The sequence below is a fragment of the Meles meles genome, chromosome 7, assembly GCF_922984935.1.
Source record: "Meles meles chromosome 7, mMelMel3.1 paternal haplotype, whole genome shotgun sequence".
In the NCBI taxonomy this organism is placed as follows: Eukaryota; Metazoa; Chordata; class Mammalia; order Carnivora; family Mustelidae; genus Meles; species Meles meles.
The window spans coordinates 26,059,404-26,078,055 of NC_060072.1; the positions used below are offsets into that span (position 1 = coordinate 26,059,404).

Sequence of the window (18,652 nt, forward strand, 5' to 3'; positions counted from 1 at the left end):
TCATCCGCTGCTCAGTTCTGCCTTCCTCATCTGGCATTGAGTCCCCCAGGTCCTCATATGCTGTCGGCTGACCAGTTCAGAACTCGCTTTACCTGAAGCACCTTCTGAGTGACAAGTCTCTTCCTGCCTTGTCTCATTCTCATCCCTTCCCCCCAGCCCTCCTCCCTGCCGCGGGGGCTGGACTCCCGGGCTGTCCTGTCCTCAGAGGCTGCCATTGTTTCTCTGGCTGTGCCCTCTTGCAACACCAGCACGCCTCGCTGTGCCTGACACTCAGAGGCACCAGGGAGTGTCTGCCTCGTGAATGAGGCCACAGAGCAAAGAGTCTCCCGACTCCTCTCACTTCTTCTGAGCCGATGCCTTTCCCGAGGCGTTGGGACCATTTCCCACTCGCTCTGCCATCATTCATGTTGGTGTTTCCTGTGCTCAGTTCACTGCTCTGCCCGGACTCTGCCTGACCAAAGTTTGTTGAGTTGAGCCCATTTCCTCATCAGCAAACCAGGAGTGCCAGACCGAGTGTCTTCTGGGGTCCCCTGGCCATCCCTGAGTTCCGGGTTAACAGGCCTCCCTTCCAGCCTGCCCCCCCCCCTTGGAGAGCATCTCGAGGCAGCACAGAGAACCCACTGGGGCAGCACTGGGTCCCACACGGTGTCTGATGGCCGGCCGCTGTGCTGTTCACAGTGTAGGGCGTGGAGAGTCTCGGAGGCAAACACGGGAATGCCCAGAGATATGCAGGCGGTATCTCCAGAGTCTGGGCTGAGTCACAGGGTAGGTGCTGTCGAAATACGCAGCCTGCCCGCCCTGCAGACTCAGATGCCTCTCGGGCAGGAAGGCGTGCTGGTCGCCGTCCGGGTCTGCCCTCTCGCTTGTTGTGCGGTTTTGGTAAGTCCCTTCACCCGCTCTCCCCTTTCAGCCGCCTGTGTAACTATGTGTTGTAGAGCTTTGTGGTCATTCAGAGTTGATGAGGTGCTTAAGAGAAATATAGATTATTTTTGTGCTTGCCCCATATCCTCCCTCATTGCCCCATGGGTTTCTAGGTATTTAAATGGCCTAAAATCCTGAACCACCAAAGCTTGTAATGCTGGGTCCTTTAAAAATGTCCATGCAGCTTGTGGGATTTAAGAGGTGAGCAAACACTTGGGTTGGAGCGGTGCCAGCTCCTGGCTGGAAACGGAGCTGGCTCTCTGCCTGCTTCCCAGACACCGGGAAGGTAATCCCGGAGCTAAACAGGCGGAAGTGGGTCTGACCTTGTACTCTAACCCCGAGTCCTCTGACAAGTGGATCTCCTTGAAACCTCCCTTTCCTGGAAACTTGGGATGGGGTAAAACAGACTGTGTGGGGCAGTGTCCGCCACTCTCTCTCCACCATGAGGAGGACGGGCGTGGTGGCCACCCCCCAGCCATGGCAGGGCTGGGAGAGGAAGCAGCAGTGGGGGGAGTGGACATCTGTACCACCCAGGGCCCCTCTTGCCATCCAGGAACACCGCCCCGTGGTGATGGAGGCAGGGCTCCCCGCGGGGTGGCCAGTGTTCTGTTTTGCCCTGCCCCTGGGAGCTGCCAGATCTCCTGGGAATGTCTGTTCAGTTTGTGACTGTGTATGTGTGTGCCTGTGCCATGGACTGTTTCTGTGCATCGCTACAAAACACATAGTCTTTCTTCCATTTCCTGGACATGACAATACTTGAACACATTTATTCAAGTAATTTGTTTCCAACGAGTTTGGTATCAGAGGTTGATCTAGAATATTGCAAAGGTGGGCTTACTGTTGGTAATGATTCCCAGTCTTTAGAAACATTATTGAGGATGGAAGAGAGGTATGGCAAATTGGAAGAATTTTCTGGTTATCATTAGATTTTTTGCATCTTGGAGATTAAATTTCTGTTACTTTAAAAAAAAAATAAAGCAAAAATGGAGGGCCTGTTGTTCTAACAACAAAGCATCTTAGTAGCCTCCCAGCATTGTGAGTGCAGTGGTTGTATAAGGTTTGGGTTGGAATGAAAGGGAAAAATTGCTTCCCAAACCACCGGAGAGCTGCTTATAAAACTACCGCTGCCTTCTGTGAGGGACTCCAGAAGGAAGGGGTCTTTTCTTGCTGCTGGTTGACGAAGCCTTCTCAGTGTGGGCAGGCCCCTCCCCACTCTTCTTCCTCCTGGTTCCTGTCCTGCAGCTGGCCCAGGAGGAGTGGCTTCCTCCAGTGCGAACGAGGGTGGTTTTCAGGCTGCCTGGGGGTTCATCTGTAGGATGAGGAAAATGGGGGACTCTCACTGTCTTGACTACATCCTTTACCACTCCTGGGTGTGACCCAGAAAGGCCAAGTCAGGACCCAGTGGAGTGGCCCAGAGGCCTTTAAGTCCAGATCATAAGTTAAGTCGGTCCTCAGATTTAGGCTTTAACCAAGAATGAAGTACAGAGCCAGACAGACCAGTCGAATTAAAAGATGGATGTTACTCATCATGTAACTTAAGTATATGTACACACAGAGTTTATTATACTGTGTATCTTATTCCATGGTCTTTATTTTTAAATGTTTATAAATTATAAAATGCTATACCCAAAAGATATTTCATTTAAAAAATAACATGAAACATTCCTGTACCTAAAACCCTGGGTAAGAAATTGAACTTGACCCTATGACTTTTTCCCTGCTTGCACGTCCCTCCATCACAAGCCTCCCCTCCTCCAAAAGGTCATGCTGTCTTAAGATGTGTGTTAACCATTCCCTTGCTTTTGCTTTGTCATTTCACCACCCGTGTGTTTATACCCAAATGGGAGTTTGCCTGCATTTGATCTTTAGAAAGAGGAATTCGTACTTCATGTGGTTTTCTTCGACTTGTTTGTTTAAAAAAGATTTATGTTTTTAATTCTTATAGCTATGGTTCCTCTCATTCCACTGTACAAAAGCCCCCAGAATATATATATTCATATATTCTATTGCCTGTAGACCTTTGGGTTATTTCTGGGTTGTTCTGGTGGTTTTCTGTTGTGAACCTTGCTGCTATGAATGTGTTTAATACACTTCCTTAACATGGGCACTTGTTCCTAGAAATGGAATTTCTGGGTCTCTAGGTGTGTGCCAAATGATTTTTAGTGTTTTGAGAATTTGTAAACATTTAAGAAATATCTTGTAATCTGATTTCAGCATTGCTTTGCTTAAATTCTGGAACCCTCAAAAAATGTTTTTACAGTGAGGTAGTCATATCCTTTTTTGGATCCTGAGAAACTTTAACCTTGAAGAGATGGGCCTTCCAAAGGGCAAACCCAGACTTTAAAATCTGAGAATCACAAATACAAGAGTCTGGCCCTCAGGAGCCACGTGCTCTGTACGCAATCAATCACCAGACAGTCGTTCTGTAAGACTCTCCTTGGCTTATCATCCTGAATACTTACGCCAGTTAGTTTGCTATTTTTAAAAATATATATATATTATTTGCTATTATTACTAAAGTCATAGGGCCTAACAGGGGACAAGGAAGTATCTTGAGTGTGTTAATGAAATTTTAAAGGTATTTGCATATTAGTCTCACTTGGAGGGTATAAGCACCGGGAACTTTGTTAAAGATCTGAAAATAACAAAATGAGTAAAAACAAACTCTACCAAAAAAAGAATATAAAACAAAATGTATTTCTGCCCGCAGATTCCCAACTCTGTTCTCCAGAGGTAACTACTGTTCACAGTTCCTGAGATATCCTTCTGGAAATTTCCATATGAGTAGAGTACACTTTATTTATATAAACCCCAACACTGTACCTCTCTTAAAGCACCAATGAGTGTGTATGTAGACATAGCTCTGCATCTTGCTTTCCTGCCTGAACAGTTCAGCTTGGATAGCTTTCCATGGGGGCCCATTCACATTCACTTCCCTGTGAGCAGCTGCATTGTTTTCCATTGTACTAGAATTAGGTGGTTCCCCATTGATAGGTATCTGTGTTGATTCTAAAGCAGGAAATAGATGATGGCGGTCGTGGTCATGGTGATGCAAGGAAAGTGTCCTGTTAGGAGCAGCAAAGAACAGGAAAAAGAGGCAAAGGCCTATAAATATTGGATATCACTTCTGTTCTTTAAATCTCTTGGATTTTTTTTTTTTCTTTTGCCTTTTGTCGTCCTTTAGAGAACTGTATGGAAACTTGAAAGGGCTAGGTTCTTTCCTCCCTGCCCTTCCTTCCTTGTGGTCATGGTGGCGGAAGAGGTTGTTTCCGAGGGAAAGGAATGTATTTACAAGATACTGCCCGAAGGACTGGGGGACTCCAGCAATGTCCCCCACCCCCCAGCTGTAGTGCAGTTAGCACCCTATTGTAATGGAAGGACTATACCCAATTAGCAAACTTTTTAAGATTTTACTTATTTTTTAGAGAGTATGCAAGCAGGGGGAGGGACGTAAGGAGGGAGAGAAACTGAAGCAGACTCCCCGCTCAGTGCAGAGCCTGACGAGGGGCTCAACTGAATTGAAAGACCTGTATATCATGACCTGAGCCAAAACCAAGAGTCTGACGCTCATTGGACTGAGCCACCCAGGCGCCCCCTAATGAGACAGCTTTTCTTATGATAATTCATCTCTTTGGACATGGAGGTGTCTCACTGTACATAAGTTATCATTGCATTAATATTTCTCTAGCAGTTTATTTGCAAATAATAGGTTGCCTTTGCAAGCACCATTTCTTTCCATTTCTCCCTGACTGGCTGAGCCAGCTTCTGTGATAAAGGCTGGAAGTGTCAGATCCTGCTTCCACAGACTGCTTGCAACTAGTGCATGGACGTATGACTCAGTCCTGACCAAAGGGACCCAAGGGGAAATCTGCTGGGGAGTTTCTGGAAAATGTTTTCTCCCTAGTAAAATGTGAAAGAAAAAGCAGTAAACTTGTCTGCCACCAGAAATTTTCTACATGTAATTCTTAGAACCACAGTATCTCTTTCACCTCCGTGAAAGAATAGGCAGACATCCTAGGGGTAGTGGAAGGAAAAAAGGGAGAGCCTGGGTCTTTGATAACATATTCAAGCTGCCAAAATTAGCCCTTTCATCTGATCTTTTCAGTTTGTGAGCTCGGAAGGGCCCTTATTATTGAACTTCTTTTGTTCAGTTACTGAAATTATCATCCCTGATAGGGATTTCACCCATTGGAAATAATATCAAAGTACAAGACAACTCTTTATTATGAGAAGCTGAGTGCCTACTATGTTCAAAGGACATTGTGAGGCTCCAGGACTGCAAAAAAGGGAGGGGGTAGAATAAGTTATAATGTGAGGTGATGAGGGAGTTATTGCTGCCGCGAGGAACCCAGAGCAGCAGGGGTTCTGAGAGAGCACCGATACTTCGATTGGAGGTGACAGGAAGCGGCTTTGTGTGGAAAGGTTAACATGAGCCAGATGGAGGGAACCCCATGGTTTTGGTAGATTAAAAGTTGGGGATGGCAGTCGAGGGAGCCTGAGGGTTTCGAACAAACACAGGCTGTGGCCTCAGACCTGAGTTGGCACTCTGGCTCGTCACCCACTGGTTTGGGACCTTGTTAAAGTCCTTGACTTCCTTGATACTCTTCGTGATAAGACTAAACATAACCAGTAGAACCTGGGCGAGCGCTGGAGACAAAATATGTCTGATACTTGTCCTGCCGAGAGGCAGGCACCGAGTGGATCATAGAGGTGGGAGGGGTGCTGAGACCATGCGTGGGGGAGCTCGTGAGGAAAGGGGAGGTGAGCTGGTAGATACAATGTGGCCATGTCTTTCTGACTTGGTCAGAGTTCACCTGGATCAGGCCAGTTGGTCTGTAGGCATCAGCGTGCAAATACAAGAGCCAGTCTTGTATTCTTGACCTCTGGGTCAAGACGCAGAGGGCTTTGACTGCCAGTGAAATGAATGGAGACCACATCCTGTAGACAGCCTGTGCGCTGCCGCAGGGAGGGGCAGCCTGAGATGGTAAGATGCTGTGGGAGGTGGTTGTAGTGGTCTGGGGTGAGGCATTAAAGACCCACACCCCGCAGGGATCCAGCTTAGGAGTTGGAGAGACGATCCAGAAAGAAAGAGAATTGAGTGATGTGAGACAAGGGGGAGGAAAGAAAATTAGCAAGGAATCTGTAAGACTGAAGGCCTGGGGTGCATGGGTGGGTCAGTTATTACGCGTCTGCCCTCAGCTTAGGTCATGATCCCAGGGTCCTGGGATCGAGTCCCACCTGGGCTGCTTGCTCAGCAGGAAGCCTGCTTCTCCCTCTCTCACTCCCCCTGCTGTGTTCCGTCTCTCGCTGTGTCTCTCTCTCTCTGATAAATAAATAAATAAAATCTTTAAAAAAAAAAAAAAAGACCGAATGCCTGTCAGTTGCTTAGTGTGAAATTCAGAGTAGACTTTGTAACACTTGCAGATAATATAGTCCCCAAGTTGGGACAAGAGTATTTGGTAAGGTTTATTGAGATTTTTGATGAAAGATATTATATAAGTGGAAAATAAATGATGGTGCCCAAATCTGCTTGTCACTTAATTTTGCCTAATTATGTTTGTCACTTTCCCACTGTTTATATATAAAGTTTTGTTCTTCTGAAAAATATGCCTGTTAATAAGATACACATGCCCTTGCCTCTGAGACGTGACTTGGACTTGGAGTCTGTCCTGTAATGTGAAGTGTGCAGTCACTGATCGTCGAGCACACGTTGATCCAGGATGAAAAGCAGCCAGGCATTTTGTCTCTGGCACAGGGGTTGTGGTACTTAGGGCTACATATTTATGTTGCCTAATTAATAGAATGTCAGTCCTAACCACAGCTGAAGTAATGAATGACATCAAAAGCCTCATCAAGTCCAGCAGTCAAAGACATTTCAGGTCATCAAATTCAGGGAAGTATCTTGGGCTGAATGAGGTTTCATCCTGTTCTCAGTTAGTGATTCTTGAACAGATGGTTCTTTAACATTCTGAGACGCTGAGTAAGGTCAGTGGGCTCAGTTGAATTAATGAAGTCCGCCACACTGGAACACTGTTATATCCTTAGCAGCCCTTGGAGTCTTTGTAAGGCCATCAGCTTTCCCAGTGTTGGGCACAAAGAAAACCTCCTCATTCAGATATCTTAGGGAACCAGGCTTGAGTAAAGTCTCTCAGGAAAGGCAGTCTTCCGACTGAGCAGTAAACTACGGTTTCCAACTGTAATTGTGCATGTAGGCAGTTCTGTCCTAAGCTCAGAACAGGTGTCCTGTCTGAGAGTTCTTGTGGTCTCATTGGGAAGTTAGGGCTCTGGGCCAGGTATGGACTCAGGATTTGGTTCATTACAGTAGCTGGCGAAGAGGAAAAAAGTATCTGGCATTGAAATTTTCCAAGGTAGCTTTCTTTTCTTTTTTTAAGATTTTATTTATTTATTTGACAGAGATCACAAGTAAGAAGAGAGGCAGACAGAGAGAGTGGGGGAAGCAGGCTCCCCGCTGAGCAGAAAGCCCGACGAGGGGCTTGATCCCAGGACCCTGAAATCATGACCTGAGCCAAAGGCAGAGGCTTAACCCACTGAGCCACCCAGGTGCCTGGTAGCTTTCTTTTCTTCATGTGCCTTTTTCCCCCCCTTTACTAACCTGATTTGGATTTTAAAATTTTTTCAGATGGAATTTGAGTCATAATAGATCTACAGTGTGGTTAGATATAATGTGCTTTCCTACAGGCAGAAAAATCTGGGATATTTTCCAACTATGCCTTAGAGTGAGCAGAATGTAATTTCCGCAAACACGGAAGGATTTCACTTTTCAATCCGTAAATAAAAGACAAAAGGAATCCTAGCCTTCAGGGAAGTCAACTTTAGCTCCTGCCTTTTCTTTCATTTCAGGTAAAAATTCTATCCTTTGTAATCTGTGGAGCCCTCTGACAAAGCCCCAGGGCCGCGGTCAGTGGAATGCGGTCAGCGGAATGCGGTCAGCCTCTCCTGTCTCCAGAAGAGGGAGGAGTAGAGATGGCATGAATTATGTCATGTATTTGTGAGGCAAAATGCCTGGTTTCTTATCACGGGGTGGATATTATTAGTTTAGGTGAGAACTCAGGTGTCCTTAGCCTCAAATGACTTTTTTTTTTTTTTTTAATCGTGGGTTTGCTTATAGGATCTCTGCATCTCACACAGAGGCCCACTTAGGGTTGGTCTGTGATGCCACGTTGAGTGTACAGGAATATACGGACCAAATCCTACAGATTAATGGATCCTTCCTATGTCCCTGTGTACACAGAACTTGAATTGTATCCGAAATCCCTATGTCCAGTATAACCACATTTCTGTGTTTTTAAGAAGTTAGGAATCTAAACAGTGTCTGTATTTAAGGGAGTGTTTTATGGGTGACTTTCTTCCCCTAACTTTTTGATATCTCCAAATCTCTATTTCTCAGTATATATTTTAAGGATTTTATTTATTAGAGAAAGCATGTGTGGCATTCACACAAGGGGAGGGGCAGAGGGAGAGGGACAGGCAGACTCCGCACTGAGCACGGAGCCCAATGGAAGCCTTAATCCCAAGACCCGGAGATCAGGACCTGAGCCAAAACCAAGAGTCAGACACTCAACCAACTGAGCCACTCACGTGCCCCTATTTCTTAATATTTTATGATTAAAAAAAAATCCCCACTTACTTTTAAAACCCTGGCTTCCCCTTGCCTACTCAGTCAAGTGTCCAGTCTTGCGTGGCCTGCAGAGCCAGCGGTAGGCTGTCTTATTCTTTCTCGTGCCTCTACCTTTCAGAAATACTTGCCCTGACTTCTTTTTTGTCCTAGTCCTCAACTGTACCCTGATTTAGAACAACCCATTCAGTCCTTCTAAATTCCAGACACCTCAAAAACCCTATTCGTTTCCCAAATATTCTACTTTTTGCCTCTGTGGGCACATTGTGTTCCTTGCTTGGTTCTTTTGGGTGATTTTTGAGCCTCCTCTTCTGTGTCCAAACCAAGTATCATCCTCTTGGAAGCTGTTTCACCGAAGGCTTCTGGTGACTTATTTCTGCCTCTTTATTCCTTACAGTACTTACTACATTCTTCTGTAGTGTGTGGTTCTGTGTGTCTTCCTTGTCCAAGCAGGAGCTCCTGGGCCGAGTTTGTCATATTCACCTTTCTTTCTTTCTTTTTTTTTGGTAAGATTTTTATTTATTTATTTATATTATAATTTTATATTTTATATAATTTATATTATAATATTAATGTATTATATTATTTGACAGGGCACAAGCAGGAAGAGTGGTAGGCAGAGGGAGAGAGAGAAGCAGGCTCCCTGACGAGCAAGGACTCGATCCCAGGATTCTGGGATCATGACCTGAGCCGAAGGCAGACTCTTAACAACTGAGCCACCCATATTCATATTCACCCATATTCCCCATATTCACCTTTGTGACTTGGGTACTTTGAGCAAACCGCCCAGCTTACAGAAGATACCCAGAAAAACATTTTTTGAGCGGAAAATACGTATATTGGGGGCTTGGTTGGGAACTTAAATGGATCAGTTCCATTAACTATCAGTCAGTTCCATTAACCTAAATTAGTCAATTCCATTAACTATCATAAAAACATTTGGCCTAAGTAAATGAATAAGCTCTAATTGTACTTTGTGTGCTTTTAGTTAAATTTGAGAAACATTGGCATTCTAAGTAACTATTATGTAATGAACCAGGGCATTTGCAATCTGCATTGGCAGTGGGGTTTTGGATGTTGCTGCAGTGTGCAGAATTTAGGATTAAGTATCTTTGCATCTAAATCTGGTATGTTTAATTATGCCCCAGATATTAGTGCTTTGCTAGTATGCCATACAGATTCCTGGGCTTTCGCTTTGTTTTGCGCATTTGCATTTTATTTTTTACCTTTCTGAGGGATAACTTGCGGTAAAGTGCACGCATCAGAAATGTCCACCTGGATGATTTTTACTTGGGTGTGCACGGCCTAGCTTCCACCTGCCTCAGCGCTGTTGGCCCCCTGGCGCTCCCTGGTGCTCCCTTGTCCTGAGGTCCCCGACTCAGCTCCTAGGGTCAGGAAGAAACGATGCCTATGTTCTGTCATAGTTCAGACCTGGTCATATGGAGGAGCCCAGTCAACGGGGAGGCAGTCTTGGGATAGAAATCCACGATCAGCAAGACTTAAAAATGTTGGCCCTTAAATGGTAAGGATGTCAATTATCTAAAGATTTCTAAAACACTTCCCTGTTAGTACCAATTAAATGAGGTGAAATTTATTCTTTTATGAGAACCGGTTCTTAAAGGAGAAGGAAGGGGAAAGTTTTAACGAGAGCACGTGCTTATTAGGACTTCTGCAGTTTCAGTGCGTGGCCTTGACCATTGGGTGTTCCCAGGTGTAGTCGTTTTAAAGCCTTGATGAAAAGCACAGAGCTTCTCCTTAGGATGAGAAGTCTTCGGGTAGTGATACACAATGAATGACTAATTGAACGCCACCTCAAAAACCAATGATGTGCTACATGATGGTTAATTAAATTTAAATTAAAAAAAAAAGTCAGGGTAAACGCCAAGTTCACGGTTTTGCTTTGCAAGTAAAATGTTCCTTGATCAGAGCTACCTTACTGCTAAGGAAGTAATGATTCACGGAAAGTTTCATGGGAAGAATGTTGTAGGACAGATTAGTAGACACAACAGTGGAAAGTTTATTGACCCCACTGGAACAGGAAGTAACCATAGAACATTCTTCAGTATATTAGAGCCTCCGTAAATACAATTATCAAGCACAGAAACATATGGGTTGTCTTTTTCCTAATTATAAAGCACTGTTTTTCAAACAGGATTGAGTCCCATTTATTGGTCATGCAATGAGTTTAGTGCACAACAACTATCACATTTTTACATTTTTATATGGAAAAGTAGAAGGAAGAGTACAGCAAATACCCATCTGCCTTATCCAGATTCAACAATTAAATTTTTTGAATTGACTTTATGTAGTGTATATGCAATCCGTTACAGAATAAGTCACCTACAGACATCAGGGTACTTTGTTTCTGACGTGTGTACAAAAACAAGTTTTTCTACATACTAAAATTAACATACCCTAACAAGATTAATTATTTCCTAGTATGCAGTGGTCCAAAAAAATGAGCTAACTCTGTTTTTTAAAAATATGCTTGTAGGGGCGCCTGGGTGTCTCAGTGGATTAAGCCGCTGCCTTCGGCTCAGGTCATGATCTCAGGGTCCTGGGATCGAGCCCCACATCAGGCTCTCTGCTCTGCAGGGAGCCTGCTTCCTCCTCTCTCTCTGCCTGCCTCTCTGCCTACTTGTGATCTCTCTCTCTGTCAAATAAATAAATAAAATCTTTAAAAAAAAAATGCTTGTAGTTGGGTTGCATGTAGCAAGGATAAGTATTATTTTATAAAACTTGTTTCAGTTACATATGTGTATATATGCACACATATATGTATGTGTGTACTGATCAATACATATTCTTAGTATGGGTCTCCTTCAGAATTTGGAACTAGGGCTTTATAGCTATAATATAGCATTATGGAGAAGTTGGTTATGTAAATAAGTATTCACTACTCAGTGATACTCCTGTTCTGTTCTGAATGTCATATGGTATCTAGAAAGAGCGAGTACTTTCAGTAACCTAGAAATCCAGCAAGGAAGATAAAACAAGTAGGGTCCCTCTTGACAGTCTTAATAAGAGCCAGAGTGGATCGGAAAGGAGTGGAAGTAAGATGGGCAGGAGTTGGTGGAAGAAATCTTGCAGAGATGGTAGGATTTGGATCAGGCAGAGGACTGGGAAAGGGTATGCCCAGAAGGGAATGACGTAAGTACTGGGAAGGAAAGGAGATGCAGAGATGTGTTCGGGGCATTGCAGTGCTGAGACCCGTCGGGGAAGTGGTAGAAGGACGGAGGGAGACCGAGGGTAATTGGAATAGGAAACATTACTCAGGGACCAAGTACCAGCAGGAGGAAGAACCCAGTTCCTTTGTTAAAGGAAGAGCCGTTGTACAGCGTGGCCCCGTGCTCTCACTGGAGGCAAACAGAAGTGGAGAAGGTGAGTGGAACGGCTCTCCATCCCCGTGCAATGTGTTTAAACTCTTGTCCTTCGTCTGGACGAGGTAGGAAGTGGGGTTGTGGGGTCAGGAAGGTGGATCTGGGGATAGCAGGGAAGGCTCGATCTAGGGAGAAATTACTGGGCAAAGAAGTCAGGATTTGGTGACAGCATGAGTCAGAGGTGGAGAGAGAACCTGGGTAAAATCAGATCGTAATGCCATTGAGAGAGAAGTTCATGGAATTCACTCTAGCCCGGTTCGAAAATGCACGTATCTGTAAAAACAAGCTTCCATGACCTAACGCTCTCAAGAGTTAGTTTAGGAGGCTTCTTGCAGGAAGGAGCAAGTTACGATCATTAGATAAGTTTTTCTAATACAGTTTTTCCTTATTTTGCTTAAAGGCTTGGAGAGTTGTTAGACATCTCCCTTTAGGGCCTGAATTTAGGGTCCTCCTTTCACCAAAGTAGCAACATAGGAGACGATGATCCCTATATAAAAACTTAGGGACCAGATACTGTGATGTTAAATTTTAGTCATTTGAGGTCTTGCACCCTTTTCAGAAGTTGGATTTAGTCCCTCAGATACTAGGTGTTCTGCTTTTGGGTCAATGGGCATCTTTTGGAAAAATCATCTTTATCATTCCATTCAGGTTCATTGCAACTGCATTCTGAAGGGGCCTCCTGTGTGCTTTGAGACTCTGCTTGTCTTTGCTCCTCCTGCCTCTCCTCTGCAGGGCACACATGTGCACACAAGCAGATTCCATGAAGCGGGGAGGTGAAGGAATTATCTTCCACTGGAAAAGCGTAATCATGGTGACAGCCATACTGTGGCTCTTGGCTTTGGACTTTCTGAAGTTCCCACTCACTTGGGGTACGTCGTGTTGGATGAACAATATCTTGCATTTAGAGCACCTAATTCTGCACAAGGCCCTGTTCCAAGCCCTTCACAATTACGCATTCATTTAATCATCACGATTGCCCTCTGAAGTAGATACTCCTATTCCCACTTTACATATGAGGAAACTGAGGCATAGAACAAGCAATTTGCCTGCGATAATACATTTGATTTGGCAGAACTGAGATTTGAACCTATGCAGTCTGGCTCTGAATCTGCTTTTAACCACTAACGTGTGCTACCCCTGGGATATCATTAATCTCTGTTCAGGACACGTGGCTTTGGAACTGGGGCTTTCCTGAGCATTTCCGCGGACTGGTTGCTTGCAAGTGTTTTGAGTAGGCCCTGGGAGGCTGTGCCCTCTGTTTGGAAAGAACTGTCAACCCAGATAGAGGCCTGGGAGCTTAGAAAGATCGTGGGGTGGCGTTTATCTTAAAAATCAGCATCCACAGTTCAGTTTATTTCTAGTGTTTGTTTGTTTTTTTTCCAGATTATAAAACAGTGTGTTCCTAGAGGACTGTCATCTATCCGAAATACAGATCTTCAGTGCTTTTAAACTGCTGTGGCTCTGGGAGGAGGAAGCCTGCTCTTACCTTCATCTTGGTAGCGGAGCCTCTAATGATCATCTGCCTACCAGGGCTTCAGCCAGAAGGGGGACTAGATGTGCAGGCCTGTTTCACTGGCGTTGAGAATCATCATTAGTGGTTGAAACAGAAGCAGCCGACATGTTTTATTCAGGATATCTTGGGGTTTACGCTAGTTTCTTTTCTAACTTATTAATGTCAAATTGGGAACATCTCCAGTAATTGCCCTGTGGCCCCAGGAACTGCCTAAATCTGTTTGTTAGTATTGCTCTTCTGGTTGCTCACCCATACGTGTTTTCACTGGGCAATATTTAATGGACACACAGCGATTTAAGTAAAGTAAATGGTAGGGGTTGTCAGGGTGTGGGAAACTAGGAAAGGGTCTGGCGTATCATAGTGGTCTCACGGTGGAAGGTGGGATGTCCACTCAGACTTTGGAGCCCGCTGGACTCCCCGCCCCGCCGCTCGCTGGCTTTATGACCGCAGACAAGCCACTTGCTTTTTCCATCTGTAAAGTAGGAGTCGTTAATCTTGTATTCTGGAAAAGGAAAACTAAATAATGTATGTGAAGCATGTAGAAAATTATACGATGCTTAAGTCTTTAACTGGTAGCTTCTCTTTTTAAAATTAGTTTGTACTATTTTGCCAAGATCCTGCCCTCTCTCGAACAATTCTTTTTGAGGCCTGCGTTTGTCCTTTAAAAGAAATCATTGCCTTCTCAGACTTCGGAGGAAAAAGGACTCCTTTATTTTTGGATTCACCTTCTATTATGATTTCCTAGGGGACAGGGAACTACACTTGTTCCTGTTGCTGGTACCGTAGATCTGTTATTTTTTCCAGTTTCTCATGTAATGCGGAACAAGCCTGCACACATCCTTAGGCTATCACAAATAACGGACTGGTGTGTTAGAGGAAGCAGGCACGTGGTCTCAGCAACAGTTAGGACAGTGACCACAGGGAAACTATCACTTAGGAAGGGATAGTACACCTCTGTGTTCTGTACATCGAGGATCTTAATATTTGTCTTTTGTTAATTGGTCACTTGTATTCCCTTTGGAGGAGCACGCCATGTGACACATCAGTTTTTGAATATTTGACCTTTGGCATGAATCATGAGCCATTAACCGCCTGCTGTCCAGTCTGTCTGGAAGATAATCCTGGATAACCAGGTTCTCCTTGATCTCATCGCTAACAGCCAAGAGACTGTGAACACCTGGGACACCTGGCTGCCCCAGCTGGCTGTTTGTCTGCCATTGATTGAGCAATAGAGACTAAAGTCCTATTGAGGAAGGAACGTGGAACAGGACACAGGTGGCTTCTTAGACATCGTGTCCCTTTGAGGCTGCAGTACATTGGGGTGCAGAATGTTCTACAGATGCTTGGGTACGTAGCTGAGAAAGCACAGTTAAAGGGGTAAAGGCAAATTTCGTGGAGAGCGAAAAGGAAGCAATCGGTTCTCGCTGAGCATGAGAGTGGGGGTAGTTTTGTGGAAGAGGCAATGTCTGAACTGGTCCCTGAAAGGTGAACTGGGGTGGAGGCATGCGAGGCCACACTAGGTGAGAAACTAGCAGGCGCTTAACACGCTGAAATAGGCAAGTGTACGGAGCATTCAGGGGCTCACTGGAGTAATGGAATAAGATACAGGCCAAAAGCTGGGAGTCTGGTACAAGTCCTGGTTCCTGAGTAGCTATAACCACAACTTATTTGATGCCTCCCCGTTCAATCTGTAAAGCACACCTATGGACACCTACTTCATGGCCCGCAGGAGTTAAATGAGTGGGTATAAAGCTCCAGCCTCATGCTGGTGCCTCGTGCGTAGATGTGCTCAAGTAGCATTGTGTACGTATCTCCTGGAATATGGCTAAGACAGGGCCCTGATCAGAGAATTCCACACTTGGTCTTAGCCAAAAGGCCGAGAAGCGATAGAGAGTTCTGAATTCTTTGCTAAGGATTTCACTCTTTAGGGAATTTTTAAAATTACTTTTTTTTTTTTTTTTTTTTAAATAGGCTTCGTCCCCAACATGGGGCTTGAACTCATGACCCTGAGATCGAGAGTCACATGCTCAACTGACTGAGCCAGCCAGGCACTCCTAGTCTAGGGAATTTTTGAATGTTTTCAGAAGGAACCCAAGACATGATCTGGTTTATCTTTTAAAAACATAATTTTATTTGGCCCAAGGCAGTCAGTTTTAATACTGCTTGGCCTCATTTGAAGTCTAACACAACTTCCACACGAAAAATGAATGTGTTTTTCATGGGCATTGAAATTTTTTTCCTTGACTATGATGGTATTTATAATTTTATAGAACGAAAGGGAGATTTTTATTTCTAATTGCTATTTGGTGATAACACCCCTGGCTTACATTAGGAAAAAATAAAAATGTATAAAGGGAATAAGTTCCATATTGCAGAAGGGAAAGAAACTAAGAAAGGTCAGTTTTTTTCTATTTCAAAATTAAGTATATTATTTCTAAGCCCTATCTGATGGCTAGTTGTGTTCTGATCTATTTATAACAAAACTGATACTGCAGATTATCAGTACATACGCAGTTAGTTTGTTTGTTTGTTTTATAGTACCCCAAAAATTCAACCCTGACCCTCAGAGAATAACTTAATGATGAAGCTTAGGTTTGCTTTGGGAAAGTACTTTGGGGCCCTAATATTAAGTTCTGTATCCTGGCTCAGTCTTATTAAGCAATTTTTTTTTTTTTTTAAGATTTTATTTTGACAGAGAGATCACAAGTAGGCAGAGAGGCAGGCAGAGAGAGAGGGGGACGCATGCTCCCTGCTAAGCAGAGAACCCCATGAGGGGCTTGATCCCAGGACCCCGGGGTCATGACCTGAGCCGAAGGCAGAGGCTTTAACCCACTGAGCCACCCAGGCACCCCAAGCAACTTTTTGAAGGCTATGAGCCAAGCTGTGACCTTCAGTGTGGCTTTCTCTGGGTGCCGTGGCAATGCAGGACAGAAGTAGCTCCCAGTTTTTGAGCTGGGCACGTCTGAACACATTCCCCCTCTTATGTATGGGAGCAAGAGTATAGCCTTCACAGCCAGTCAGGATGACGTACCTAGTATCTATAGAGTAAGGGCCGCCTACCTCTTTCTCCCAAGGGGTTATGATAAGGCAGATGGGAAATAGAGTAGCAATAATATCCAAAAATAAATACATAAAATAAAAAGGAATGGAAGGTTAATCACCAGGTCTAACAGTTACTCATTTGGTTCTGAGCTTCCTAGCACCCAAGGCACAAAGGGAAACATGATGATTGCTGTCTGATGGACACCCCCCTCATGTTGACTATTATCTTCACTTTATGTATTTGTCTAAGAAGCTGTACTGTAGTAGACAAATTACTTTCCCTTGTAGGGACAGTGACTTTTCCTGGGGAAGGTATACCTTAATGAACAGAAGATGGATTGAAATGAACGTCTCTCGGGTTCATAGTCAAGCTGCTGGTTGTTTTTTTTTTGTTTTTTTTTTTTAAATGGGCATTAAGCCAAGTGAAATTTGCAAGGATTCTCCCAGAGTCTGACTTCTGTTGCAGGTCAGCCCCTCTCATGTGAAGTTAGTCATTGTCATGTGTGTCTGAGAGAGTGCTGAGAAGTCCTCCGTGGCCTCATTTGGATAGGAGATGCCGAAAGACTGCAAGACGGTGCTGACTCCGATAACGATAGCGGGTTATCGTTCGGAATGTAGATTAAGCGCATGTTCTTCCCAAGAACCCCCACCCTCTGCCTTTTGGGGATGAGAGAGGCAGTGAGTAAAGGCCACTCATCTTGTTCACTGGCTAAGGGCTTGCAGACCCGTCTTTCACTCCTCCTTCAGAGCTGCCTCTCCTGCCTTGGTTCCCGGCGTGGTTCTCCTGGTATGTCATGTGAAATTTCCACCTCTCCTCCAGCTCTCAAGGCAAGCACTTGGTCCTCTTCCCGGGGCAGGTTTTAGGGAAACACGCTGCCAGAAACCAGTGCAGAGTAACTCCCGTGGGGGGAAGGGTTCCAGCCTGCCCCCCGGGAGTGGGCAGTTCAGTGCCCAGGGGTTCTCACACCCCTCAGTTTCTTCTAAGTGTAGGAGCTAAAAGCCACAGTAATGTTTATGTTGCGTTTAGTCCTAAAATTGGGGTTTCCTGCTTCCCCTTCTTTAGAATGCAGAATCCCACGTCTCCCCACCAGAAGGAACTGTGAGCCCTTCCTTCCAGAAGGCTGTAGCGACTCTACTGTAGAGGAGAAGGGCAGGTGGTAGGGGCTCACTTCCTTTTCCCAAACTTGCCAGTCTTTGAGGTACAGGTGATGCCCAGAGAACTCCTTTCTCCTGGAAATAGCCCCCTTTTGGTGTCACCTGCCACGCCTGTACAGTCCCTACCGCAGGGAACCGTGGCTATCCTTTACCTGCTGTCGGTATGTGGCGTACCTTGCCCAATTTTCATTACCCTAGTCTTCTCCATCCAGCCTTCCCCCTGCTTTCATTTAATTCTTCTGTAGATGAAATGACATCCAGTAAATCTTTACCAGGTCAGACTCATTTCGTAAGGGAAGAGTTTGTATTAATCAAAAGTGTGAGTTAGAAGCTATTTTGAAGATATCTACATTTTCGAGTGCATGTAACTCAAAGGAGGTTACCACTGCTGCCTGGTAGAGGCTTAATGAGAAGCTAATTATTTCTAATCACAGTATAAAGTGTTTGTAAGTGCTTGAAGATGCTTGAAAAATTTACTTTTGAGAGCCTTAAACACTTGTCTAATCACCTTCTGTCTGTTAATTCGCAGTGTCTGGATAGAGGGTTGGGCCCGCGAAGGGTCCTGTCTCCCGCCCCTGTTCCTAACCATCGTTAATCCCAGAGCAATGAGAAGAACGTCACCTGCAGGCCAGAGTTAGAACTTGTGATGCTGTCGAGTTTCTTTTGTCATTGATGCCAAGCGGAGAAGAGGCAGGGGAAAAATTAAAGCTCCATGTTAAAACCAGTGACTTAGTTCCTGTCCTGGACGCCGTGAACTTTAGAGAAGTTCAGTCCTTTTCCTGGGAAGGTCGTCCTGATGCATGCTTCTTTCAAGTTCACGGCGTACTCTTGTGAGACCTGAACTACAGAAGGGAGTGTTCTTTGTCTAAACTGATTAGAGCAAATATTTTATGAAGACGCTTGACTGGCAAAATATCCTCTGGGGGCACTGTATGGAGGGCGTTAAGGGTTTTCATGTGTCGCAGGTAGTGGGAGGCAAAGTGACATTCTGCTAAGCTCCAGACA

At 44.7% G+C, this 18,652-nt stretch overlaps 1 protein-coding gene across 2 annotated transcripts in view; it reads left to right on the forward strand.

Annotated features, from left to right (window-relative positions):
• Nucleotides 1–18,652, forward strand: part of TMCC3 (transmembrane and coiled-coil domain family 3) — a 68,012-nt gene that overhangs the window by 29,920 nt on the left and 19,440 nt on the right. Inside the window, exon 1 of one of the 2 annotated variants that reach the window (XM_046012266.1) lies at nucleotides 792–879. The exons of the other annotated variant lie outside the window; for it this stretch is intronic. Coding sequence (XP_045868222.1) covers nucleotides 811–879 — 69 coding nt within the window. The 5' untranslated portion in view covers nucleotides 792–810. Of the gene's footprint in view, nucleotides 1–791; nucleotides 880–18,652 lie in introns of those variants that run through there. 2 annotated transcript variants of the gene reach the window in all.